This window comes from Anoplopoma fimbria, chromosome 9 (genome assembly GCF_027596085.1).
Source record: "Anoplopoma fimbria isolate UVic2021 breed Golden Eagle Sablefish chromosome 9, Afim_UVic_2022, whole genome shotgun sequence".
NCBI lineage: Eukaryota > Metazoa > Chordata > Actinopteri > Perciformes > Anoplopomatidae > Anoplopoma > Anoplopoma fimbria.
This window is the reverse complement of record NC_072457.1, coordinates 3,026,242-3,053,321: the sequence shown is the minus strand read 5'-3', so window position 1 is coordinate 3,053,321 and position 27,080 is coordinate 3,026,242. Positions and strand designations below refer to the sequence as shown.

The following is a 27,080-nucleotide window of genomic DNA, read 5'->3' as shown; positions in this document are numbered from 1 at the left end:
GTCACAGCAGTTATGTTCTGCCTGATAATCCTTCCTACATCTGGTACAAGAATGGACAGCACATCAAGACAGGACCATCTTTTTATTACGTCTACTTTGGTCGTGCAGACAGCTACTCCTGTGCTGTAAGAGGATCTGAGAATCACTGTTCTCCTCCAGTGTGTAAGTTTACTCCACTGTGTCAGCCTGTGGAGGTTTAAGACCATTTCATATGGCGGCACCAGTCTGGTACTGAATGAGAATTTATGGTTACCAAAAATATTAAGCACATCTGTTACAAACCTCAGGAGGTAGAGGAGTCGTCCACTGATCGGTTTGTGTTGTATTGGAGTTAATTGAACACGTTTAGGGCTGCACGGTGGTGTAGTGGTTAGCACTGTCGCCTCACATCAAGAGGGGCCAGGGTTCAATTCCCGGGCCAGACAACCTTCTGTGTGGAGTTTGCATGTTCTCCTCGTGTCAGCGTGGGTTCTCTCCGGGTTCTCCGGCTTCCTCCCACAGTCCAAAGACATGCAGCTTAGGTGCATTGAAGACTCTAAATTGCCCGTAGGTGTGGATGTGAGTGTGAGTGGTTGTCTGTCTCTATATGTCAGCCCTGCGACAGACTGGAGACCTGTCCAGGTGAACCCTGCCTTCACCCATTGACAGCTGAGATCGGCTCCAGCACCCCTGCGACCCTTAACTGGATAAGCAGGTTACGGAAAATGGATGGATGGATGAACATGTTTAACTGAGACAGATGGCAGACTGTCATTTCTTTCAAAATTGATTTTCCAGGTTCTTAAATTCATTTTAAATTATTAAAAAATGAATAAGAGGATTTTTTTATTACCCCAGAAACGAAACTCAAGCTTCACCCTCCACCTCCATTATTTAATACATTTGTTTGGTATATTATTTACAAAACATAACTAGGAAGTGATCTTCCAGCTGGGTGTAAGAAACAATCAATAACTCCCTACAACAGCTAGAACTGAGAGGACAGACTCAGCTAACGACACAACCAGCATCTAAAGAGAAGAATGTTGATGAAGATTACAAATGATTAAAGGCTTGTTATTCTCAGTTTCCACCAGCAGGAGTCTCACCTGTGACAGATCCAGGATCAGCACTCTGGACAGCTGCTGTGATAAATAATAGGGACAGTCTGAAAGAAAAAAAAGAAATATACATTTAAATAGTTAATTCTCTATGATAACATATAATATAATCTATCAATAATATACATTAATTTCTCCTCCAGATGCTCCAAAGCTTCCCTCTGTGTCAGTGAGTCCCTCTGATGAGATAGTGGAGGGCAGTTCAGTGACTCTGACCTGTAGCAGTGATGCTAACCCAGCAGCTAACTACACCTGGTACAAGAGGAATGGATATTTATCGTCTCATTATGTCAATAAAGGACCTCAGCACGTCTTCAGCTCCATCCAGTCCTCTGATTGAACACTCATTGAACGTGTCTGTCGTTTCTGTCTGCAGTAATGAAGGAAGCAGGTTTTGTAATAAGTATTATCAATAACCCCAGATGTTCTTTTGAATTAGACCACAACTCCTCCAAAGAGGAAGCCATGATGTGCAAGACGCAGAACTCACCTTAACATCTGCCTTCCACACTGATTAAAACTTTCCTTGAGGATCATGATAATTACCAAAGTGCTTTACATACATCATGTCTCTATTTATGGCTCAGTTATCCAGCATCCAGCCCAATATCCCAGTTAGACTGGGGCTGTTAATACATTGTACCTGACTTGAAATATGTGTGAGTCTAATTCTTGTGTCAGAGCAACACAATGTCCCTCTCGCTGTCATTTTCTTAGAAACATAATTTCAAGAAGTGCATGCAACATTTCAACTTCAGTATTTACAGTCCTTCGTCTGCTCATGCATATTAATAATGTGAAGAGGAAGGAAGCCAGGCCGGTTTTAAGCAGCAGCTTTGTACCAACCACGGAAGACACAAGCTCACTCCAAAGACCACATCCTCCTTTTTGATGTAGACGTGTTCATGATGACTTACTGACATAAAGAGTTTCTGATCTACCTGCTGATTCAACAGAGAGGAGCAGCTATGAGTTCAACAGCAGCAGCCAGTGGATTTGTCGTCTTCCTTCTCTCTGTACAAGGTACTGTACATCTACATTTATATTCTTAAGGCTGTAAGCGCACCTCAGAAAAACAGAGGAAGTTGTGTTTTTAGTTAATTAACAGACTGTTGATGTGTTTAAAATGTGGTGCAACATTCACTTTTTGTTCTTTAGATTGAAGTCTATACAGGACGACCAACAGAGAGCTGTTTTTAACACCAGCAGCATCTCTGTACTCTTCTACTTTACCATTATAAACTTTATAAACTAAAGAAGTGTGCACCTTTAAAGACAGTAAAGTTGTGTTTGTGTGGATGGAAGTAATGACTGTATGTACATTAACAAAGAAAAAATGCCCTGAATAATTTGTTTAATAAAAATGAACCGCTCTGTGGAACTTCCTACAATCATTCAGCCAGCGTTTCTATGCATTAGACCACATTTATTCATTTTGAGTCTCTTTGTGGTTGTTTTGGCCCTTCATGGTCTTTTTGCATCTCCTTGTAGTCACTTTGTGTCTATTTGTGGATGTTTTTACCCTTTTTGAAGTAGTTTTTCATGTATTTGTGGTCATTTTGAGTCTCTTCCTGGTTGGTGTGTATCTCTTTGAGTGACATTTTGTAAGTGAAGGACAGAGCGGCCCCTGACACTTTGGGCCCCTTCAGTGATGCAGTAATGATTGTGTTTGAAGTAAAAATAAAAATAACCTTCAATAGTTTCCCAACTGCAAACACCAACGAAGCAGAGAGCACTGCTGCGAGGAACTGAACTCAGCAGTGTTACAGTTAATGAATTAACTGCCAGGTGCTGCAGAATTTAGATTTTTTGGTCTTAGGAGATCAAATTTGAATTTTGAAAATGTTATTCACATCTGAAGTGTGTGTTTGTGTCGCCTTTTAAAAGCCATTTACAGTCTAATGCTTAAAAAAAGCTGCCAGTGATCTGTTATCTACATATCACTATTGACCAACGCCTCAGTGTTCTGCTTTTCTCTACAGTTTGTTTTCACACTCTGCAGCAGCCTGATCACAGACAGAAAACCACAGAGCAAAGCAGACTGCATTTCTCATGAACTGTTTCCTTCTAATATCTAATCTACAGCTTCTTTATCTTGTTAACTGTGTTTAAGTTGACAGGTTCAATACATTACTGTTCCTTTAAACTGCAGAGATCATGTGTACATCGGTGACTCATTCTTTATTTTATAAATGATCATGTTAAAATCAATGATTTGCATATTTCTCCATACCTCTGATCACTTTAGCAAGAACTGGAACAGCATTAAAACTTTATTTACAGTATAAACCCATTTTTAAAAACAGACAGAAGTAAAAATATGAGAACAAACGTGAAATAGAATAAGTCTTAGTTAAAATAAAACTTTGTCTCACACTGACTTAAAGTGGGATGTTTTGAGGAACGTAGCTTCACACACTGAAGCACCTTCACTACAAATGAGAGTCTGTCCTCTGATGTTGTTCTGAGTCTGACTGTGGTTCCTGATGTGCTCTGTGTTACAGTGATACAGAGTCAGGATGGCTGGGGAGTGACTTACACTCCTACTGAGGTCTGTGCTGTAGAAGGATCAACAGTGGAAATACACTGCACCTACACATACCCATCTAGAATACAGCACAGTGATATCAAGGAAGCATTCTGGTTCAAAGAGAAAGGTGGTGAACCTGTGGATCTGAGAACAGACTCTGAGTATTCAGGTCGTGTGCAGTACAGATGTTATGAGAAGAAGTGCACTCTGATTATTACAAACCTGAGAAAGAGTGACTCAGCTGAGTACAAGTTCAGGTTCAGGACAAACCAACAATATGAGAAATATACTGGTTCACCTGGAGTCTTCTTGTCTTTCACAGGTAACATTTTAATTCACATGTTAATAATCTCCAAATGTTCAACATCTACAAAACTAGAATATAAATGTCTGGTGTGAATGTTGACAGTTTAATAAAATAACATTCCTGTTCCTTCTTCACATTTCCAGGTCTCCAGGTGAAGGTGAGCAGATCAGATCCTGACAGGTTGTTGCTGGAGTGTCACAGCAGTTATGTTCTGCCTGATAATCCTTCCTACATCTGGTACAAGAATGGACAGCACATCAAGACAGAACCATCTTCTCCTTATTCAGTCTACTTTGGTTCTGCACACAGCTACTCCTGTGCTGTAAGAGGATCTGAGAATCACTGTTCTCCTCCAGTGTGTAAGTTTACTCCACTGTGTCAGCCTGTGGAGGTTTAAGACCATTTCATATGGCGGCACCAGTCTGGTACTGAATGAGAATTTATGGTTACCAAAAATATTAAGCACATCTGTTACAAACCTCAGGAGGTAGAGCTGTCGTCCACTGATCAGAGGGTCGGTGGTTCAATCCCTGGCCCCTGTTGTTTATGTGTAGAAGTGTCACACACACACACTGATATAACAATACATTTACAATCACAGCTGTAAACACACTGGAGTCTCCTTAATGTTAAAGTAGACTTCAGATAAACTGTCTGTTGTTTTAAATAGTTTTATTTGTGTTGTACTGGAGTTAATTTAACATTTTAAACTGAGACAGAATGCAGACTGTTGGTCTGTAACTTTCCATCTGTCATCTCTGTTAAACATTTTTTCCAGTTTCTGTAGATTTATTTTGACAGTCAGTCTGCATGTTAGTGGTGGTACGTCTGAAAAATATGAGTGCTGCTACAACCACAGAGTCTGGATAAAATAATATGAAAGTGACCGGTAACGTGCAAATAGTTGATGATGCAACAGATGTGATATCAAAAAATATTAAAGTTTCTTTTTTAGAGTTAAAAGGAGTTTGTTAACAACGACCAAATGAAAATAAAATAAGAGCTTTTCTTTATTTCCTCAGAAATTAAACTCGAGCTTCACCCTCTACCTCCAATATTTAATACATTTGTTTTGTTGACTCAGCATAATTATTTACAAATCACAAGTACATTACATTACAAATATATTTTCCTAAACTTAGATCTTTTCCTAAACTTAACTTACATTACATTTACATTACAGTGATTTAGCAGACGCTTTTATCCAAAGCGACTTACAGGAAGTGTATTCAACATAGGTATTCAAGAGAACTACTAGTCACCAGAAGTCATAAGTGCATCTCCTTTCTTAAACAAGCATCTAAAAGCATAAACCAGAGCAAAAGTATAGTGCAGAGGCAAATTACTACGAAAACAATAATTGCAACAGACTAATACAAATATAATAAGTGCAGCGAACTGATACGAAACTATGAAGTGATCTTCCAGCTGGGTGTGAGAAACAATCAATAACTCCCTACAACAGCTAGAACTGAGAGGACAGACTCAGCTAACGACACAACCAGCATCTAAAGAGAAGAATGTTGATGAAGATTACAAATGATTAAAGGCTTGTTATTCTCAGTTTCCACCAGCAGGAGTCTCACCTGTGACAGATCCAGGATCAGCACTCTGGACAGCTGCTGTGATAAATAATAGGGACAGTCTGAAAGACAAAAAGAGAAAAATATATTAAAATAGTCAATTGTCTTTGATAACATATTATATAATCTTTAAGTAATATATATTCATTTCTCCTCCAGATGCTCCAAAGCTTCCCTCTGTGTCAGTGAGTCCCTCTGATGAGATAGTGGAGGACAGTTCAGTGACTCTGACCTGTAGCAGTGATGCTAACCCAGCAGCTAACTACACCTGGTACAAGGGGAATGGATATTCATCGTCTCCTCCTCTCAGTAAAGAACCTCAGCTCGTCTTCATCTCCATCCAGTCCTCTGACTCTGGACAGTATTACTGCACAGCTGAGAACCAGCTGGGGACGAAGACATCTGAATACATCTCTATTAATGTGACATGTGAGTGAAACAGTTTATTCAAAGATAAGAAACATCTTCAATATGTCCAGTTTTTGCAGGAGAAGATTTCACTGATCATAACTACTTTCTTCAGCTCTACTTGCTTCACATTCAGTCTGCTGTAATTCACTGAGCAGCTTCAGGAGGTTTTAAAGGTTTTATGTGGTTTTGAGACCCAGATTGAAACCATCACACATCCATTTGTCAGACCACCTTCAAAGTCTAAAATGTTGCTACACACAGTTATTGACAGTTTATTATTCAACATTGCTTGTTCTTTTGTATTTAATTATTTAATCTCTGTTAACACGTCTCCTCCAGATGCTCCAAAGCTTCCCTCTGTGTCAGTGAGTCCCTCTGATGAGATAGTGGAGGGCAGTTCAGTGAATCTGACCTGTAGCAGTGATGCTAACCCAGCAGCTAACTACACCTGGTACAAGGAGAACCAATCACTGCTCCGTAAAAAGCCTCAGCTCGTCTTCAGCTCCATCCAGTCCTCTGACTCTGGACAGTATTACTGCACAGCTGAGAACCAGCTGGGGACGAAGACATCTGAATACATCTCTATTAATGTGACATGTGAGTGAAACAGATTATTCAAAGATAACAAACATCTTAAATCTGTCCAGTCTTTACAGGAGAAGATTTCACTGATCATAACTACTTTCTTCAGCTCTACTTGCTTCACATTCAGTCTGCTGTAATTCACTGAGCAGCTTCAGGAGGTTTTAAAGGTTTTATGTGGTTTTGAGATCCAGATTCTAACCATCAAACATCAATTTGTCAGACCACCTTCAAAGTCCAAAATGCTGATACACACAGCCATTCAGTTTTTTTATTCAAATACCACGTTCTGCTCGATGAAAACAATCTTAACCTAGAATAATCTCTGTTAACACGTCTCCTCCAGATGCTCCAAAGCTTCCCTCTGTGTCAGTGAGTCCCTCTGATGAGATAGTGGAGGGCAGTTCAGTGAATCTGACCTGTAGCAGTGATGCTAACCCAGCAGCTAACTACACCTGGTACAAGGAGGGTGAAGACTCACCAAAAACATCAGGACAGATCTTCACCATCACTAACTTCAGTGCTGAACACAGTGGGAATTATTACTGTGAAGCCCAGAACAACAGAGGACGTAGTAACTCCACCTTACATCTGATTACTGTAGCAGGTGAGTTTCTCCATGACTCTTATCTTCTGTTAACAAACAGCATGGCCTGGCAAGTCAATTCATGAATCAATCAGTTCTAATAATGTAACATGCTCTATATCTAATAACTGTCTATCTCCAGTTCTAGATAGAACATCAATGATAATACATTACACCAGGTGGACTCTGGTGGTTTTGATGCCGATTCCTCTGCTTCTTTTTTGTCTGTGGATGAGGTGAAACAACAAGAACTAATCCTCACTGATCTTTTACTTTGAATATTTAATTTAATAGGTTTAAAGTTTTCAATAAACGTTTGATTTATTGAATTTACTTGTGTATTTGTTTGTTTTTGGTTTCAATCCAGGAAGAAGAAAGCTCTGAGCTCCACCACTGAACCACATGAACCCATAGAGCCTGTGGAGGTGAGAGAGATTTGGCCTCAGTGACAGAACTTACCAAAGGGTTTATTGTTTATTGTTATCATGAGGTCATAAAGATAATTCACACGCTACTTTATTAGTAATCTTTCTCTTTGTAAACCACCAATGTGTATTTACCCTCAAACATTTTCCGACCTTATTTACTGCAAATGTGTTCGTATCCGACGAGCAATTTAAAGGATGTAGAATCTTATTGACCCTCCGCTAAGCCCCTCCCTCTTGGTTACTGTTGCTCGGCTTATCAAGCATTCTTTTGCAAAATAAACTTCCATTTTCACAGGGAAAAACTCAGTTAGGTTTAGGCAACAAAAATACTTAGTGAAGTTTAGGAAAAGATCGTAAAAGTACTTAGTTACGTTTAGAAAAAAACACTTATTTTGTGCCAGGCAACAAAACCAATTAGTACGTACTACTTAGTAAGGTTAAGTAAATTAAAAAGAAAAACTAGTGTATTTGACTTCTGGAGGGATAGTGAACTACTTGATTCTGCTAGAATAGACTAAGTATATTGTTCTTGCTTTTATAAGTTTCTCTTAGCTGTACCTAGGCTGCTTAAGTATTAGTCTTTTTTCTGTTTTTGTTGGCTTTGTTGTTTTGCTGTTTCTGTAATCAGGAACTGTTTTGAGGTGTGGTTTAGTTTCAATAGGTCAATTGCCCTGTTAAGTGCTAGGGGGAGTGGCTTACACTCCTGGCAGACAATGAGCAATCAGTAGGTAGGTCCTTAACCACTGCTGGTGGCTGGAAGTGTCGGGCAAACGAAGGCTAGGGCGAACAAAGGCAACAGGGCGACTTCGTCAAGCAAAGACTTCTCAAGGGTGTACTTGGGGGTCAGTAACTTGCTTATATTGACTACCATGTGTTTGCATCCTATTTCTGTCTGTTCCTCTGTCCGGTGGTCACGTAGACAGTGGGTCACTCCCAGGTGCCGTGACCCCACTAATCTCATCTATCCCACTCTCTCAGCTCATGTGAGCAAGTGGTGTCAGGGGGCTTTGGAATTGCCAGTCGGCAGTACCGAAAGCTGAGTTCATCTCCGGCTACGCATCCTTGCTCTCCCTCAACTTTCTTGCTCTAACTGAGACCTGGATCACACCAGAAAACACCACCACACCTGCAGCTCTGTCAGATGTGCACTCCTTCTCTCACACTCCCAGAGCTGCGAGGCGAGGTGGTGGCACTGGCCTGCTAATTTCCCCAAAATGGAAATACTCTCTTGTCTCTGTTCCACAGTTCTCCCCTTCCTCTTTTGAATTTCATGCTGTTACTGTCACTTATCCAGTCAAGCTCACCATTGCTGTTGTGTACCGCCCACCAGGCCCTCTTGGTGAGTTCCTGGAGGAGCTTGACACACTAGTCTCGCACTTCCATGACGATGGCGCCGCACTCACCATGCTCGGCGACTTCAACATCCAGACTGATAAGTTAGAACCGCTGCTTTCCTTCCTCTCCTCCTTTGACCTCTACCGCTCCTCTTCTCCTCCTACCCACAAGGCCGGCAACCAGCTGGATCTTATCTTCACTAGACACTGTTCTACTGCTAACCTCTCTGTCACTCCCCTCCAGCTCTCGGACCACTACTTCATGTCCTACTCCCTCTCCCTCTCCCCTTACTTCCTCCACCTACCCACATGGTTTCTGCCCGTAGTCACCTCCGCTCCCTTTCCCCGCTGATCTTTCCACTTCCGTTACCTCTGCCCTCCCTGACCCTGAATCCTTCTCTCTCCTATCCCCCAATACTGCTACTGATCTTCTCCTCTCCACCATTTCCCTCCTCTTTGGACAACCTCTGTCCCTTCACCTCCAGACCTGCACGCCTAACTCCTCCTGCCCCATGGCTGTCGGACTCAGTGCGTACTGATAGACGGAGCCTAAGAGCGACTGAGCGTAGATGGAGAACAGGCAAACTCCCGGAGGACCTTCTTAACTTCCAATCTCTCCTTTCCACTTTTTCCTCCTCTCTAGCTACTGCTAAAGCGGCTTTTTTCCGCTCGAAAATCCTAACCTCTGTTTCCAATCCTAAAAACCTCCTCTTTTGAAACTTTCTCTTCTTCTCTCCTCCAACCCCCACCTCCTCCTCCTACTTCACCCCCTTCTGATGAAACCATCACTTGACCCCTCTGATGTCAAGAACTTCAGACCGCCAGAGTTCTCTTCTGATGTACCCTTTCTATCCAAAACACTTGAACGTGCTGTCTTTAAACAGCTGTCTTCCTACCTCCACCAGAACAACCTCTTGGACCCCCACCAGTCCGGGTTCAAGGTGGGTCACTCATCAGAGACGGCCCTCCTTGCGGTGACAGAGTCGCTTCACGCCGCGAGAGCGAACCCTCTCTCCTCTGTCCTGATTCTCCTGGACCTGTCAGCAGCGTTTGACACGGTGAACCACCAGATCCTCCTCTCCACCCTCGAGGGGATGGCCGTCTCAGGCTCTGCACTCTCCCTGTTTGCATCCTACCTGACAGGTCGATCCTACCAGGTGACATGGAGGGGGCCGTGTCGGAACCACGCATGCTGACTACTGGGGTTCCACAAGTTTCAGTTCTGGGCCCCCTTCTCTTCTCGCTCTACACAACATTTCTGGGTTCTGTTATTCGCCGCATGACTTCTCTTACCATTGTTATGCCGATGACACCCAGCTGGTCTTGTCATTTCCCCAAGCATTGCTGCGTGCTTGGCTGACATCTCGAAGTGGATGCCGACACACCACCTGCAGCTCAACCTGGACAAAACCGAGCTACTGTTCCTCCCGGGGAAGGGTTGCCCGCACCGAGACCTGTCCATCACCATTGATGATGCCGTGGTGACACCAACTCGGACTGTGAGGAATCTGGGTGTGACCCTGGACGACCAACTGTCGTTCTCAGCAAACATTGCATCGGTCACACGCTCCTGCAGATTCCTCCTCTACAACATCAGGAGGATTCGCCCCTTCCTCACTGAGGAGACGGCGCAGGTGCTCATCCAGGCTCTGGTCATCTCCCGCCTGGACTACTGCAACTCACTACTTGCCGGAGCCCCGGCGTCGGCCATCAGACCTCTGGAGCTTGTCCAGAAAGCTGGTGTTCAATCGCCCGAATTCTCCCACACAACTTCCCTTCTCCGTTCTCTACACTGGCTCCCTGTAAGAGCTTGCATCCAGTTACAGACTCTGGTGCTAGCCTACAGGGCAGTGAAAGGAACAGCTCCTTCCTATCTCCAGGCCTTGGTCAAGCCCTACACCCCCGCCCGACCACTTCGCTCTGCTGCCTCGGGGCGATTGGTTGCCCCGTCGCTCAGAGGTCCCTGCGTCCCGGTCACAGCTTTTTTCTGTCCTGGCCCCTCAGTGGTGGAATGAACTCCCCACTGACGTCAGGACAGCAGAGTCGCTGCCCATCTTTTGGCGCAGGCTGAAAACTCACCTCTTCAAGAAGTACTACCCTGATCCTTCCTCGTAGCACTTATTGCATTCGTATTAGTTTGTTGCACTTATTGTTTTCGTAGTAATTTGCTTCTGCACCATACTTTTGCTCTGGTTTATGCTTTTAGATGCTTGTTTAAGAAAGGTGACTAGTAGTTCTCTTGAATACCTATGTTGAATACACTTATTGTAAGTCGCTTTGGATAAAAGCGTCTGCTAAATGACTGTAATGTTATGCAAGTTAAGTTTAGGAAAAGATCTAAGTTTAGGAAAATATATTTTAATACTTAGGTTTATTGTGAATTACTCAGTACCTTCAGAGACACTGTCCTCTAAACTTTGAGGATATCTGCTGTCAGACTTGCAGGTTTCATACACACCGCTGAACGCTCGACAGGCATCTTGCCCCTAGTTACGGTTGCTAACGAAGGATTGTACAGTGGTCGTTCTAGGGGAGGGGCTTAGCGAAGGGTCAGTTGTATCTGAATTCCCTCTATGAGGCCTCTGACTCTCATCTTGTCGTCTCTCCCCATCAGTTAGACCTTTGTCCTGTGTATGAGGACATCTCAGCCATCGCAGCACAGACAGAAGACGAAGAGGAGCAGGAAGACACGGTGTGAAGGTCAGCCAGGTTTCAGTCTGCTGCATGGGGGAAAAACAACAACTCAAAACTACTTCCTACTTACTACTACTTCCTGGTTCTCTTCAGATGCAGTCAAACCAGAGGGAGACTCACCTGGATGGAAACAGAAAGAAGTACACTGAAGTGGACATATTTACCTTTAATACCAAAAGTTATATTCTGAAGTATTTACACCTGCTTACGGTCAATTAAATAATGAATTTCAAATTCATTAATTAATTACCATTTACCTTATACCTTATTCTATTTTAGCATATTTTTTATTGTATTGTCTCTTAAATCACTCTTTTAATTGTATTTAAATGTCCTTTCATAACGTGTGTCTTTTGCACTTAGTGAAGTTTTATGTAAAGAACTTTGAATTGCCTTGTAGCAGAAATGTGTTATATAGATAAACTGACTTGTCAGTTTTCAGAAGCAGCAGCATGTAACAGAAGATTCATGATGCGCTTTATTTGTACCTGTGCAGGTACATTACATATGTACATGATTTAACTTTAATGTAATAAATTGCTTTTAATAAATACTGATTTCGATCACATCACGCCTGTTTGGGTATAAAAAGTTATTGTCGCAAAAATATAATGAAAAACACCAGAAGTTACCATTAGTTTATTCCACATTTTTTAACAAAACCTTTCAGAAAGCTTGGAATACAAATAATAATTGTCTTAATGCAAGTTATCAACGGGGGAATTTTCATGCTGATATTTATGTGTTGATTAATAAATAAAAAGTGACTGAATTAATTATACATACTAAACATCAAAAAGCCTGACGTGTACATCAGTAATGCATCAAAAAAAGCAGAGACTTCACTGAGGAGTTATTTTTAGTTATATTTTAGATTGTTTCTAGTGAGATATTTATAACTTTATATTGTGACTTTGCTGTTGCTGCTGGAGAAACAATATATATATATAAATTATATTTAACTTCTTATCATATTCTCAATGTGTTTATTTTAAAAGTAATTATTCAGTCATGAATAAGAACTGATATTAATGAGTAGCTGCTTGTAGTAATAAAATCCTAAAGATAACTATCTATCCCTACCTGAAGGCTGAAGGCCACCGTAGTTCTCTGACATGATTGTAAAGGGATGGCTGAGCAGAGGGTCATATTGATGCTTGCAATCTACATCGTCACCACTAGATGTCACTAAATGTCACACACTGTTCCTTTAACATGTAAAATCGTTATAATGCCCCTTTAACCTAATCTTCAACACCGTCTTTGTAGCCAGTTCTAACACAACACCATCACCATCTACAACCACACGAATGACCACAAGGTTGAAACTACACCTCTGACAAATTCAGCAAAGCTTAATCATTATAAGCTAAACAAAGGCAGGATTTGATACATTAACATTACAGTCATTTAGCAGACGCTTTTATCCAAAGCGACTTACAATCAGTAGTATATTACATATCATTCACCCATTCACACGCTGATGCACCATGCAAGACTTCAGACTCTAACTAACATTCATGAAACATCCAGTCCACACCGATGGCAAGCCTTCGGGAGCAACTTGGGGTTAAGTGTCTTGCCCGAGGACACATCGACTGCCGAAGCCGGGTATCGAACCACCGACCCTCTGATTGGAGAACTACCCTGCTCTCCACTACGCCACAGCCGCCCCATACAGGGTTGATACAGGGCTTATTACTATTATGTTCATGCCTGTAATGTACAAAAGTACTGGATCAGCTGTCAGTCGGCTTTAACAGCTGGAGAGACTTTTGATTTTGTGTCTGCACACATGATCACTGTTCTAATATTAATAATGAATGTCACAGTCAACCTGTTAATGCACTATTTCTCTCGGCTCAAGCCCTCACTCTTACTAATCCACACATTACAATGAAACAAAAGACACAAAGTAATCATCACTGTACTAATATTAATAATGAAACAGTAATCATCACTGTACTAATATTAATAAAGACAAAGTAATCATCACTGTACTAATATTAATAAAGACACAAAGTAATCATCACTGTACTAATATTAATAATGAAACAAAGTAATCATCACTGCCAGAGTGTTTCTTAGCCTGTTACCTGTTTAACAAACTGTTAGGAGTCGGCCGTAACGCCGAAGGGTCAGAGGTCGGCCTGAACGCCGACTGGACAGGTGTCAGCTGGAAAGCCGGCAAGACAAGCTTAGGGACAGGCTGAGCGAAGGTCTGCGAAATGGCTGTCGTGAGCTGCTGAACCTGGTTAAACAGGGCAGTCCAGGCCTGGTTGCTGCTCGCCAGGGCGTGACGAACATCAGCAGTGTTGGTGACAACCTTGGTCTCGCGTCTCTGGAGCGCCTCTTCAATGAACCCGAACCGGGCCTGTGACGAGGTGTCGAACGCTGGGTCCATGTCGTGGCCAGATCGTACTGTCACGGTTGGTGTGTGGACCCAAGAGCAGTACGACGAGGAGACCGATAAAGTTCTGGAGCTTTATTTGAAGCTGAGAACACAGCAGACAGACAGGCAGGATATGACTCACAGTGGGAAACAGGCAAGGGATCGGAGCGGAGGCTAATCTGGTGGTCGGGGACAGAAGGCTGAGACGGTTAACCGTGGGGCACAGGCAAGGCAGGGAAGTCCAGACAGGCAGGGTCGGCAACGGGAAATCAGTCCACGGGAAATTGCTGGAAAGTGTAGCATGAAAACAACGAACGATCTGGCAGCGAGTGTGTGAATGAGTGGGGCATTTATACTGCAGGGAGTAGGTGCAGCAGAGTGAGCAGGTGAGAGGGATGGTGCTGATGAGGTGGGTGTGGCAGACAGGTGCACTGCATGAAGCTGATTAGGTGAGTGAGGGAGAGTGTGGTGAGAGAGAGAGGGGGCTGGGCTGTGAGCTGGAAGTGGAACTGGGAGTGTTCTGTGAGTGAACTGAGAGAGAGTGACAGGCAGGTGAACAGAGTGAGCCAATTGTTGAGTGAGACAGAGTGACAGGGAGTATGGAGCTACTGACAGTATGGAGGAAGAACTGTGACAGTGTTCTGTGTATTTATACTGTGTTCTGTGTATCTATACTGTGTTCTGTGTATTCAAACTATGTTCTTAGTATTTATACTGTGTTCTGTGTATTTATACTGTGTTCTGTGTCCTGCTCATGAGGACCGATTTCTACCGGCGAAATGCATTTGTCTTATTTATTTATTATTAACGTCTGTATGTTTTGAAATTCGGATTGTGAAGCCATTATTTAATAATCCAGAATATGATTATGGTTTCTCCTAAACACTGGAATTAATTTATTAAGATCAATGTTTTGGGGTAAATTGGAATTACATAACTCATCAACCCAACACTCAGGAATTATTAGCCTCATGTGACTGAATGGAAATGACGATTATGTAAAAAGTGTTTCTACTGACATACAGACAAACTCTCCTGCTCTCTCTCTCTCTCTCTCTTCCTGACTTTTCAATCTGATCAGTCTGTGACCTGTCACCACTCTGGTACTAAACTCCAGTGGTGATGAGCTTTATCAGATCAGAATGATCGGCTGCAGCGTCCAATCAAATAACTGATGACTGATGAGGGGGCGTGTCGGCCCTCACAACACTTCCTGGAAGGATGCTCTCGTGCATCCTCGCTCATGGCTCCTCAGAGATCCCTCCTCTCTGGAGTGAGGAAATGACAAATAAGAGACTTGGGATTTACCCAAGGTCACAAGATGACTCCCTGTCATTCCCATAAACTATATTTTCAGTAGTTGATGCATCTCTTGCAAAACAACTGCAAGATTTGACTTCATCATTGCAGCTTGATCATTTACAAGCCTCAATGTGTTCATGCACATAGATGAAGGAAAGAGGAAGGAAGCAAGGTTGGTTTTAAACACCTTGATAACTGTTTAACGTGACTGTTTAGTGCACCTCAGAAAAACAGAGGAAGTTGTGTTTTTAGTTAATAAACAGACTTGAAGGTTTAAAAATGTGGTGCGACATTCACTTTTCTTTCATTAGATTGAAGTATTTACAGGACGACCAACACAGAGCTGTTTTTAACACCAGCAGCATCTCTGTAACATTACAAACTTTATAAACTGAAGAAGTGTGCACCATTAAAGACAGTAAAGTTGTGTTTGTGTGGATGGAAGTAATGACTGTATGTACATTAACAAAGAAAAAATGCCCTGAATAATTTGTTTAATAAAAATGAACCGCTCTGTGGAACTTCCTACAATCATTCAGCCAGCGTTTCTATGCATTAGACCACATTTAGAGGTTGTTATTCATTTTGTGTCTATTTGTGGATGTTTTTCCCCTTTTTGAAGTAGTTTTTCATGTATTTGTGGTCATTTAGGATCTGAGAACAGACTCTGAGTATTCAGGTCGTGTGCAGTACAGATGTTATGAGAAGAAGTGCACTCTGATTATTACAAACGTGAGAAAGAGTGACTCAGCTGAGTACAAGTTCAGGTTCGGGAGAAACCAACCACTAGAGAAATATATTGGTTCACCTGGAGTCACTTTGTTTGTCACAGGTAACATTTTAATTCACATGTTAATTTTCTCAAAATGTTCAACATCTAGAAAACTAGAATATAAATGTCTTTTGTGTATATTTGACAGTTTAATAAAATAACATTCCTGTTCCTTCTTCACAGATCCAGGTCTCCAGGTGAAGGTGATCAGATATCCTTACAGGTCGTTGCTGGAGTGTCACAGCAGTTATGGTCTGCCTGATAATCCTTCCTACATCTGGTACAAGAATGGACAGCACATCAAGACAGGATCCATCTTTTTATTCAGTCTACTTTGGTTCTGCAGACAGCTACTCCTGTGCTGTAAGAGGATCTGAGAATCACTGTTCTCCTCCAGTGTGTAAGTTTACTCCACTGTGTCAGCCTGTGGAGGTTTAAGACCATTTCATATGGCGGCACCAGTCTGGTACTGAATGAGAATTTATGGTTACCAAAAATATTAAGCACATCTGTTACAAACCTCAGGAGGTAGAGGAGTCGTCCACTGATCGGTTTGTGTTGTATTGGAGTTAATTGAACATGTTTAGGGCTGCACGGTGGTGTAGTGGTTAGCACTGTCGCCTCACAGCAAGAGGGGCCTGGGTTCAATTCCTGGGCTGGACAACCTTCTGTGTGGAGTTTGCATGTTCTCCTCGTGTCAGCGTGGGTTCTCTCCGGGTTCTCCGGCTTCCTCCCACAGTCCAAAGACATGCAGCTTAGGTGCATTGAAGACTCTAAACTGCCCGTAGGTGTGGATGTGAGTGTGAGTGGTTGTCTGTCTCTATATGTCAGCCCTGTGATAGGCTGGTGACCTGTCCAGGTGAACCCTGCCTTCACCCATTGACAGCTGAGATCGGCTCCAGCACCCCTGCGACCCTTAACTGGATAAGCAGGTTACGGAAAATGGATGGATGGATGGATGAACATGTTTAACTGAGACAGATGGCAGACTGTCATTTCTTTCAAAATTGATTTTCCAGGTTCTTAAATTCATTTTAAATTATTAAAAAATGAATAAGAGGATTTTTTTATTACCCCAGAAACGAAACTCAAGCTTCACCCTCCACCTCCATTATTTAATACATCTGTTTGGTAAACTATTTACAAAACATAACTATGAAGTGATCTTCCAGCTGGGTGTGAGAAACAATCAATAACTCCCTACAACAGCTAGAACTGAGAGGACAGACTCAGCTAACGACACAACCAGCATCTAAAGAGAAGAATGTTGATGAAGATTACAAATGATTAAAGGCTTGTTATTCTCAGTTTCCACCAGCAGGAGTCTCACCTGTGACAGATCCAGGATCAGCACTCTGGACAGCAGCTGTGATAAATAATAGGGACAGTCTAAAAGAAAAAAAAAAGAAATATACATTTAAATAGTTAATTCTCTATGATAACATATAATATAATCTATCAATGATATACATTCATTTCTCCTCCAGATGCTCCAAAGCTTCCCTCTGTGTCAGTGAGTCCCTCTGATGAGATAGTGGAGGGCAGTTCAGTGACTCTGACCTGTAGCAGTGATGCTAACCCAGCAGCTAACTACACCTGGTACAAGAGGAATGGATATTCATCGTCTCATTATGTCAATAAAGGACCTCAGCACGTCTTCAGCTCCATCCAGTCCTCTGATTGAACACTCATTGAACGTGTCTGTCGTTTCTGTCTGCAGTAATGAAGGAAGCAGGTTTTGTAATAAGTATTATCAATAACCCCAGATGTTCTTTTGAATCAGACCACAACTCCTCCAAAGAGGAAGCCATGATGTGCAAGACGCAGAACTCACCTTAACATCTGCCTTCCACACTGATTAAAACTTTCCTTGAGGATCATGATAATTACCAAAGTGCTTTACATACATCATGTCTCTATTTATTGCTCAGTTATCCAGCATCCAGCCCAGTATCCCAGTTAGACTGGGGCTGTTAATACATTGTACCTGACTTGAAATATGTGTGAGTCTAATTCTTGTGTCAGAGCAACACAATGTCCCTCTCGCTGTCATTTTCTTAGAAACATAATTTCAAGAAGTGCATGCAACATTTCAACTTGAGTATTTACAGTCATTCGTCTGCTCATGCATATTAATAATGTAAAGAGGAAGGAAGCCAGGCCGGTTTTAAGCAGCAGCTTTGTACCAACCACGGAAGACACAAGCTCACTTCAAAGACGACATCCTCCTTTTAGTGAAGACGTGTTCATGATGACTTACTGACATAAAGAGTTTCTGATCTACCTGCTGATTCAACAGAGAGGAGCAGCTATGAGTTCAACAGCAGCAGCCAGTGGATTTGTTGTCTTCCTTCTCTCTGTACAAGGTACTGTACATCTACATTTATATTCTTAAGGCTGTAAGCGCACCTCAGAAAAACAGAGGAAGTTGTTTTTTTAACTTTTCTTTCACAGGAGCAGTTTTTAACATCATCACTGTACTCTTGTACTTTAACATTATAAACTTTATAAACTAAAGAAGTGTGCACCATTAAAGACAGTAAAGTTGTGTTTGTGTGGATGGAAGTAATGACTGTACAAACATTAACAAAGAAAAAATGCCCTGAATAATTTGTTTAATAAAAATGAACCGCTCTGTGGAACTTCCTACAATCATCCAGCCAGCGTTTCTATGCATTAGACCACATTTATTCATTTTGAGTCTCTTTGTGGTTGTTTTGGCCCTTCATGGTCTTTTTGCATCTCCTTGTAGTCACTTTGTGTCTATTTGTGGATGTTTTTACCCTTTTTGAAGTAGTTTTTCATGTATTTGTGGTCATTTAGAGTCTCTTCCTGGTTGGTCGTATCTCTTTGAGTGACATTTTGTCAGGGAAGGACAGAGCGGCCCCTGACACTTTGGGCCCCTTCAGTGATGCAGTAATGATTGTGTTTGAAGTAAAAATAAAAATAACCTTCAATAGTTTCCCAACTGCAAACACCAACGAAGCAGAGAGCACTGCTGCGAGGAACTGAACTCAGCAGTGTTACAGTTAATGAATTAACTGCCAGGTGCTGCAGAATTTAGATTTTTTGGTCTTAGGAGATCAAATTTGAATTTTGAAAATGTTATTCACATCTGAAGTGTGTGTTTGTGTCGACTTTTATAAGCCATTTACAGTCTAATGCTTAAAAAAAGCTGCCAGTGATCTGTTATCTACATATCACACTATTAGCCAACGCCTCAGTGTTCTGCTTTTCTCTACAGTTTGTTTTCACACTCTGCAGCAGCCTGATCACAGACAGAAAACCACAGAGCAAAGCAGACTGCATTTCTCATGAACTGTTTCCTTCTAATATCTAATCTACAGCTTCTTTATCTTGTTAACTGTGTTTAAGTTGACAGGTTCAATACATTACTGTTCCTTTAAACTGCAGAGATCATGTGTACATCGTTGACTCATTCTTTATTTTATAAATTATCATGTTAAACTCAATGATTTGCATATTTCTCCATACCTCTGATCACTTTAGCAAGAACTGGAAACAGCATTAAAACTTTATTTACAGTATAAACCCATTTTTAAAAACAGACAGAAATATAAATATGAGAACAAACATGACACAGAATAAGTCTTTGGTAATATATAACTTTGTCTCACACTGACAAATGAGAGTCTGTCCTCTGATGTTGTTCTGAGTCTGACTGTGGTTCCTGATGTGCTCTGTGTTACAGTGATACAGAGTGAGGATGGCTGGGGAGTGACTTACACTCCTACTGAGGTCTGTGCTGTAGAAGGATCAACAGTGGAAATACACTGCACCTACACATACCCATCTAGAATACAGCACCGTGATATCAAGGAAGCATTCTGGTTCAAACAGAAAGGTGGTGAACCTGTGGATCTGAGAACAGACTCTGAGTATTCAGGTCGTGTGCAGTACAGATGTTATGAGAAGAAGTGCACTCTGATTATTAAAAACGTGAGAGAGAGTGACTCAGCTGAGTACAAGTTCAGGTTCGGGACAAACAAACAATATGAGAAATATACTGGTTCACCTGGAGTCTTCTTGTCTTTCACAGGTAACAATTTAATTCACATGTTAATAATCTCCAAATGTTCAACATCTACAAAACTAGAATATAAATGTCTTGTGTGAATGTTGACAGTTTAATAAAATAACATTCCTGTTCCTTCTTCACATTTCCAGGTCTCCAGGTGAAGGTGAGCAGATACGAGCTTAACCGGCCGTGGCTGAAGTGTCACAGCAGTTGTGGTCTGCCTGATAATCCTTCCTACATCTGGTACAAGAATGGACAGCACATCAAGGCAGAATCCTCTTCTTATCATTCAGTCGACTTTGGTTCTGCAGACAGCTACTCCTGTGCTGTAAGAGGATCTGAGAATCACCGTTCTCCTCCAGTGTGTAAGTTTACTCCACTGTGTCAGCCTGTGGAGGTTTAAGACCATTTCATATGGCGGCACCAGTCTGCTACTGAATGAGAATTTATGGTTACCAAAAATATGAAGCACATCTGTTACAAACCTCAGGAGGTAGAGCTGTCGTCCACTGATCAGAGGGTCGGTGGTTCAATCCCTGGCCCCTGTTGTTTATGTGTAGAAGTGTCACACAAACACTGATATAACAATACATTTACAATCACAGCTGTAAACACACTGGAGTCTCCTTAATGTTAAAACAGTCGATGATGCAACAGCTGTGATATCAAGAAATATTTAAGAGTTTCTTTGTTAGACTTAGAGGGAATTTGTTAATGACGACAAAAAAAGAAATAATAAGAGCCTGTCTTTATTTCCCCAGAAATGAAACTTAAACTTCACCCTCCACCTCCATTATTTAATACATCTGTTTGGTTACAAAACATAACTATGAAGTGATCTTCCAGCTGGGTGTAAGAAACAATCAATAACTCCCTACAACAGCTAGAACTGAGAGGACAGACTCAGCTAACGACACAACCAGCATCTAAAGAGAAGAATGTTGATGAAGATTACAAATGATTAAAGGCTTGTTATTCTCAGTTTCCACCAGCAGGAGTCTCACCTGTGACAGATCCAGGATCAGCACTCTGGACAGCAGCTGTGATAAATAATAGGGACAGTCTAGAAGACAAAAAGAGAAAAATATATTAAAACAGTCAATTGTCTTTGATAGCATATTATATAATCTTTAATTATGTGTATTAATTTCTCCTCCAGATGCTCCAAAGCTTCCCTCTGTGTCAGTGAGTCCCTCTGATGAGATAGTGGAGGACAGTTCAGTGACTCTGACCTGTAGCAGTGATGCTAACCCAGCAGCTACATACACCTGGTACAAGAGGAATGGATATTTATCGTCTCGACCTCTCAGTGAAGAACCTCAGCTGGTCTTCAGCTCCATCCAGTCCTCTGACTCTGGACAGTATTACTGCACAGCTGAGAACCAGCTGGGGACGAAGACATCTGAACACATCTCTATTAATGTGACATGTGAGTGAAACAGATTATTCAAAGATAACAAACATCTTAAATCTGTCCAGTCTTTACAGGAGAAGATTTCACTGATCATAACTACTTTCTTCAGCTCTACTTGCTTCACATTCAGTCTGCTGTAATTCACTGATGAGCTTCAGGAAATGTTAGGGGTTTTATACCATTCACAGTTTATCATTCAATGTTGCTTGTTCTTATGCACTTACTTAATCTCTGTTAACATTTCTCCTCCAGATGCTCCAAAGCTTCCCTCTGTGTCAGTGAGTCCCTCTGATGAGATAGTGGAGGGCAGTTCAGTGACTCTGACCTGTAGCAGTGATGCTAACCCAGCAGCTAACTACACCTGGTACAAGAAGGATGTAAATCCAGACCCTCCTCCTCTCAGTAAAGAACCTCAGCTCGTCTTCAGCTCCATCCAGTCCTCTGACTCTGGACAGTATAACTGCACAGCTGAGAACCAGCTGGGGACGAAGACATCTGAACACATCTCTATTAATGTGACATGTGAGTGAAACAGATTATTCAAAGATAACAAACATCTTAAATCTGTCCAGTCTTTACAGGAGAAGATTTCACTGATCATAACTACTTTCTTCAGCTCTACTTGCTTCACATTCAGTCTGCTGTAATTCACTGAGCAGCTTCAGAAGATTTTAAATGTTTTTTGCTGTTTTGAGACCCAGATATACAGCATCACACATCAATTTGTCAGACCACCTTCAAAGTCTAAAATGCTGATACATACAGCCATTAAGTTATTATTAAAATACCACATGTTCTCCTGTATAAAAACAATATTAACCTAGAATAGTCTCTGTTAACATTTCTCCTCCAGATGCTCCAAAGCTTCCCTCTGTGTCAGTGAGTCCCTCTGATGAGATAGTGGAGGGCAGTTCAGTGACTCTGACCTGTAGCAGTGATGCTAACCCAGCAGCTAAATACACCTGGTACAAGAGGAATGGATATTCATGGTCTCCTCATCTCAGTAAAGAACCTCAGCTCGTCTTCAGCTCCATCCAGTCCTCTGACTCTGGAAATTATTACTGTATTGCTCAGAACCAGCTGGGGACAAAGTCATCCAAATCCATCCTTATTATTGTGAAATGTGAGTTAATCCATTTATTTAAAAAGAAACATACAGTGTTTAGGCCTTTTTTTTTTTTTTTTTTTTTTTTTTTTTTTTTTTTTTACAAAAGTCTGTCTCTATTATGGATGCGAAAATAAATAATTTCTCAATATTGTCCTCCAGATGCTCCAAAGCTTCCCTCTGTGTCAGTGAGTCCCTCTGATGAGATAGTGGAGGGCAGTTCAGTGAATCTGACCTGTAGCAGTGATGCTAACCCAGCAGCTAACTACACCTGGTACAAGAAGAATGGATATTCATGGTCTCCTCCTCTCAGTAAAGAACCTCAGCTCGTCTTCAGCTCCATCCAGTCCTCTGACTCTGGACAGTATTACTGCACAGCTGAGAACCAGCTGGGGACGAAGACATCTGAATACATCTCTATTAATGTGAAATGTGAGTGAAACAGTTTATTCAAAGATAACAAACATCTTCAATATGTCCAGTCTTTGCAGGAGAAGATTTCACTGATAATAACTACTTTCTTCAGCTCTACTTGCTTCACATTCAGTCTGCTGTAATTCACTGAGCAGCTTCAGCAGATAAAGGTTTTATGTGGTTTTGAGACCCAGATTGAAACCATCACACATACATTTGTCAGACCACCTTCAAAGTCTAAAATGCTGATACATACAGTTATTCAGTTTTTTATTCAAATACCACTTGTTCCTCTTTATAAAAACAATCTTAACCTAGAATAATCTCTGTTAACATTTCTCTTCCAGATGCTCCAAAGCTTCCCTCTGTGTCAGTGAGTCCCTCTGATGAGATAGTGGAGGGCAGTTCAGTGAATCTGACCTGTAGCAGTGATGCTAACCCAGCAGCTAACTACACCTGGTACAAGGAGGGTGAAGACTCACCAAAAGCATCAGGACAGATCTTCACCATCACTGACTTCAGAGCTGAACACAGTGGGAATTATTACTGTGAAGCTCAGAACAACAGAGGACGTAGTAACTCCACCTTTCATCTGATTACTGTGGCTGGTAAATAATTCTCTTCAGGACCATTGACTTACACATTATCTTAACAATCCAGTTAAACAAGCTACTCACAGTAAAAGGAGCCTTTATTTACACTACTCAAATTATTTTTGCAATCTTTATTGGTGCAGCTGTCAATCATAGTCAACATGGCTACATTTGCAAACCACATATATTTGCATAAAAACAATGATTACTTGACGGTTATGGTAATCTGACTAACACTGATCAAGACTCACATTACCTGCTGCCCCTGTAGTCCAGTGGTGTCTGACTTTATTGAACTTAGTTAACTAGTCAGCTGTATGCTAGTTAGCTAGCTATTTAGCTAATTCCCCCATGCTTTTATGCTACACTATTTACAGAAAAATAGCTGAACAAAGAACTCCCTACTCTGAAGTGGATAAAGAAAAATTAAGATGTTGAATTTTACTCTTTTACTCTGACTCTCCTTGCTTCGTAATATATATAAAGCACTTATTTAGGGTGGGTTTAGGTAGTTACTGCAAAACCTCACCTCAGTGAGTCCTGTAAGTCACAGATGGATAAAGTACTATATCATCTGCATACAGCAGAGATGCAATCCTGAGGTCCTAGAGATTCTGTTACACTGCGTTAAACATTTTTTTCTATGTATAATTAACATGTCTAATGGACCCAAACAACCTGTCCTTCCATAATTAATATATTTTGTTTGATCACAGTTTCCCAAGGATCAATGACAACAGTAGCTGTTGGATCAACTGTTGCTATTTTACTGGCTATCATAATCCTCGCTGCCTTCCTGTTGATTAGGTGAGCAGTTCAGCTTTACTGTGATTATATTCAGTAATGCATCTTACATTTGCTCAGTTGTTGACTAACTTAATTTGATGATTAATTTGTTTGTTCATTTATTTTTCTATCCAGAAGAAAGAGGTCCTCGACACAAACTAGTGAGCCTGGAGAGAGACCAGACAACGACGCTCAGGTGAGGAAGAAGAGCTCAGGTGTCACAAAGAGTTCACTCTCACTTTAAAACGCATTTGAAAATTCATCATGTCTTCTTAATGTCTTCATGCCCCTTTTTGGGTACTTTCATCTGTTCATTTCCACAATGATTAACCTAAATGTCAATGTCACACACTGGTTTTCCTTTAACCCATGCTGCCCATTTTTCATATTGCACAGAGTGATTTTTTAGAAATAAACTAGAATTTGGCTTGAGCCAAATGCTTTGCCCTTCTTATTTTAAACACTAGAGTTCTCTGCCATTTTGAACAGCTAATCTACATTTAATACTATGAAAACATGTACTTCAGTTCATCAGGTAAATATGGCGGAAGCGAAATAGACGGAAGGAAGCGAGCGAGTAGCGAAGTCAGTTCTTTCTTGATGTAGCCAAGGGGAAAGGATTCCTTTGCGGTGATGAAATAGTATTAGGTCAGAAAACACTTTTCAAACTTAACATCAGTCCCAAACTTTGTCAACAGGCACATGATGATTTTCTTGCAATGTGACTGGTTGAAAACTAAACATTCACTATTGTTTGGCCCTTGACCTCTAATATGTTTCCGTATACGACCTACAATCAAAGAATTTTGGCCACCGTGGCTTTATTAAGCCTTTCTCTGTCTGAAACTATACGGTCCTGAGACAGAGATTCTGTTATCAACATTGTGGGTGATGTGGCGTTGGCCCTTTCATTGTTGGGGATGTACACATCTCCATCCATGGATACAATTTAGCAGTTTGTAAATGAAGGGAAACTTCATAAACCTCTGCTGGTGACAAGTCGAGATTACAACAAAAAAAATAGAAGTGACCTTAAACCTATGTTTCATTTTTTTAATTTAAATCTGAGGTTTGATGCCCTGACATGAGAACTTGGAATGAATGCAGGGAATTTGTAGCGCCTGATGAAATAATTGCAGAACAAGCCCCTCACCTTTTACCATCCAGATGTCTTACAGTTTGGTGATCCAATAGATCCTTAAGTACTCTTGTTTATTGATGCAGAGTGCAACAGCGGAGCAGCAGGAAGAGCTTTGCTATGCCAGCGTGAGCTTCTCTAGAAACCAGGAAGAGGTTCTCTACTCCAACGTCAGCTCAGCTCGACCCCACAGACGCAAGGAGGAAGAGGAGGATGTGGAGTACACAAGTGTCAAATTTAAGAGTGCCAGTGCTACCAACGAGTGAGTCCATGATAATCTTTCTCTGCTACATAAAGTTTGGAACGGCTGTTGCTTTTATTCCCACTGTTTTCCTGTCATTTAAACCTGTTCTTAGTTAATATTGTGAGCCTTCTGTTTTTCATTCACAGATCAAGAGGTCAAGGAGCAGTGGATGATTTATCTGCACTGTACAGCAAAGTCAGCAAACAACCAAGAGTATGAACACAACCATGATCTGTGGTCTGTTACTTTACAGTGTTAACACAAATGTATGAATATGAGGTTTTACATACCGTATTTACCATCGTTATGATGTCCAGCAGAGTACTAGTATCAGGTAGCAAATGGGTGGTCAGCTTGTAATATATAAATAGCCATTAAATACAGAATTATCTTGAAAATGTTACTTAGGAGTAATATTCTACTGCCAGTGGTAGCAGCTTTCAAACATGGTAGAATTATAAAGTATATGTATGTAAAATAGTATTCATTCTGTGAAAGAAGTTTAAATGAACATATTAATATAGTTGGTGGGATGGGAGTTGTCTGCTGTTCTTCACCCCCTTTCTCAAGAAGATAAACCAAGAAGAAGTCAGAAGAAACTGTGCTCTTCTACTTTAACGCTTATTGGGGATCTCCACCCTTGAGCAAACTGCCGCATATGGACAGAAATTCATCATTATTCATTGTACTCCTCCTGTTCTTTATTCATTCCATTAATTTTGTTTATTAATTGTGTATTCATTTGTTTTGTTTTTAGTAGTTTAGTTATGCAGTTAGTCCAATAAATCTTTCATTTATGAAGAACTTGATTTGTGTGTATATGAAATAATGAGTCACTGTTCACCATGACAAGAACTCCGTAGTAACCCTGAAATTGAGACAGTTTTCCTTAGTTTTCCAAAAATTGGGTGGGGTCCTAAATTTAATGTAATGTTAAATTCTGTTCCTTTTATGTCTTATGGCGGAAGCTGATACGTCCCTGCTCTTCTGTTGGTTGCACAGCATTAGGGACGGTTATGTTGATTGGTCGGTCGGTCAGTCATTCCATCACTTCAGTCCAACACTTCGGTCCAGACTTAAATATCTCAACAACTTTTACCATGAAAGGTTTTACTGACATTCGTTATCCATTGAAGATGAATCATACAGCCTTTGGTGGTATCCTGACTTTTAATTTAATTTCTTCATACACTTTGATTCATGATTAAATGCAACAACCATCCTCTGCTTTACTTTGTGTTTACCTCTTATTACCAAACCTGTTAACACAGATAAACCTGCTTAACATCAGCATGCTAGCATTGTTACTGTGAGCATGATAGCATG

The 27,080-nt window shown here is 41.1% G+C and overlaps 1 protein-coding gene across 1 annotated transcript; it reads left to right on the top strand.

Moving 5' to 3' along the window:
• The first annotated feature begins 1,999 nt into the window (after positions 1 to 1,999).
• Positions 2,000 to 26,912, top strand: LOC129095310 (hemicentin-1-like). Its single transcript, XM_054603709.1, has 11 exons — positions 2,000 to 2,123; positions 18,321 to 18,387; positions 19,734 to 20,081; positions 20,210 to 20,425; positions 21,319 to 21,489; positions 21,826 to 21,996; positions 23,341 to 23,601; positions 24,303 to 24,393; positions 24,508 to 24,568; positions 25,597 to 25,772; positions 25,901 to 26,912. The coding sequence occupies exons 2-11, from the start codon at positions 18,333 to 18,335 to the stop codon at positions 25,971 to 25,973; spliced, it is 1,623 nt and encodes a 540-aa protein (XP_054459684.1). The 5' UTR covers positions 2,000 to 2,123; positions 18,321 to 18,332; the 3' UTR covers positions 25,974 to 26,912.
• The last annotated feature ends 168 nt before the right edge of the window (positions 26,913 to 27,080 follow it).

Bases quoted from the DNA above. Each gene is read 5' to 3' on its own strand.
- LOC129095310 (XM_054603709.1), top strand. From the start codon at position 18,333: ATGAGTTCAACAGCAGCAGCCAGTGGATTTGTTGTCTTCCTTCTCTCT. The intron at 18,388-19,733 runs GTACTGTACATC...TCTGTGTTACAG, and splicing joins CTTCCTTCTCTCTGTACAAG to TGATACAGAGTGAGGATGGC. The intron at 20,082-20,209 runs GTAACAATTTAA...TCACATTTCCAG, and splicing joins AGTCTTCTTGTCTTTCACAG to GTCTCCAGGTGAAGGTGAGC.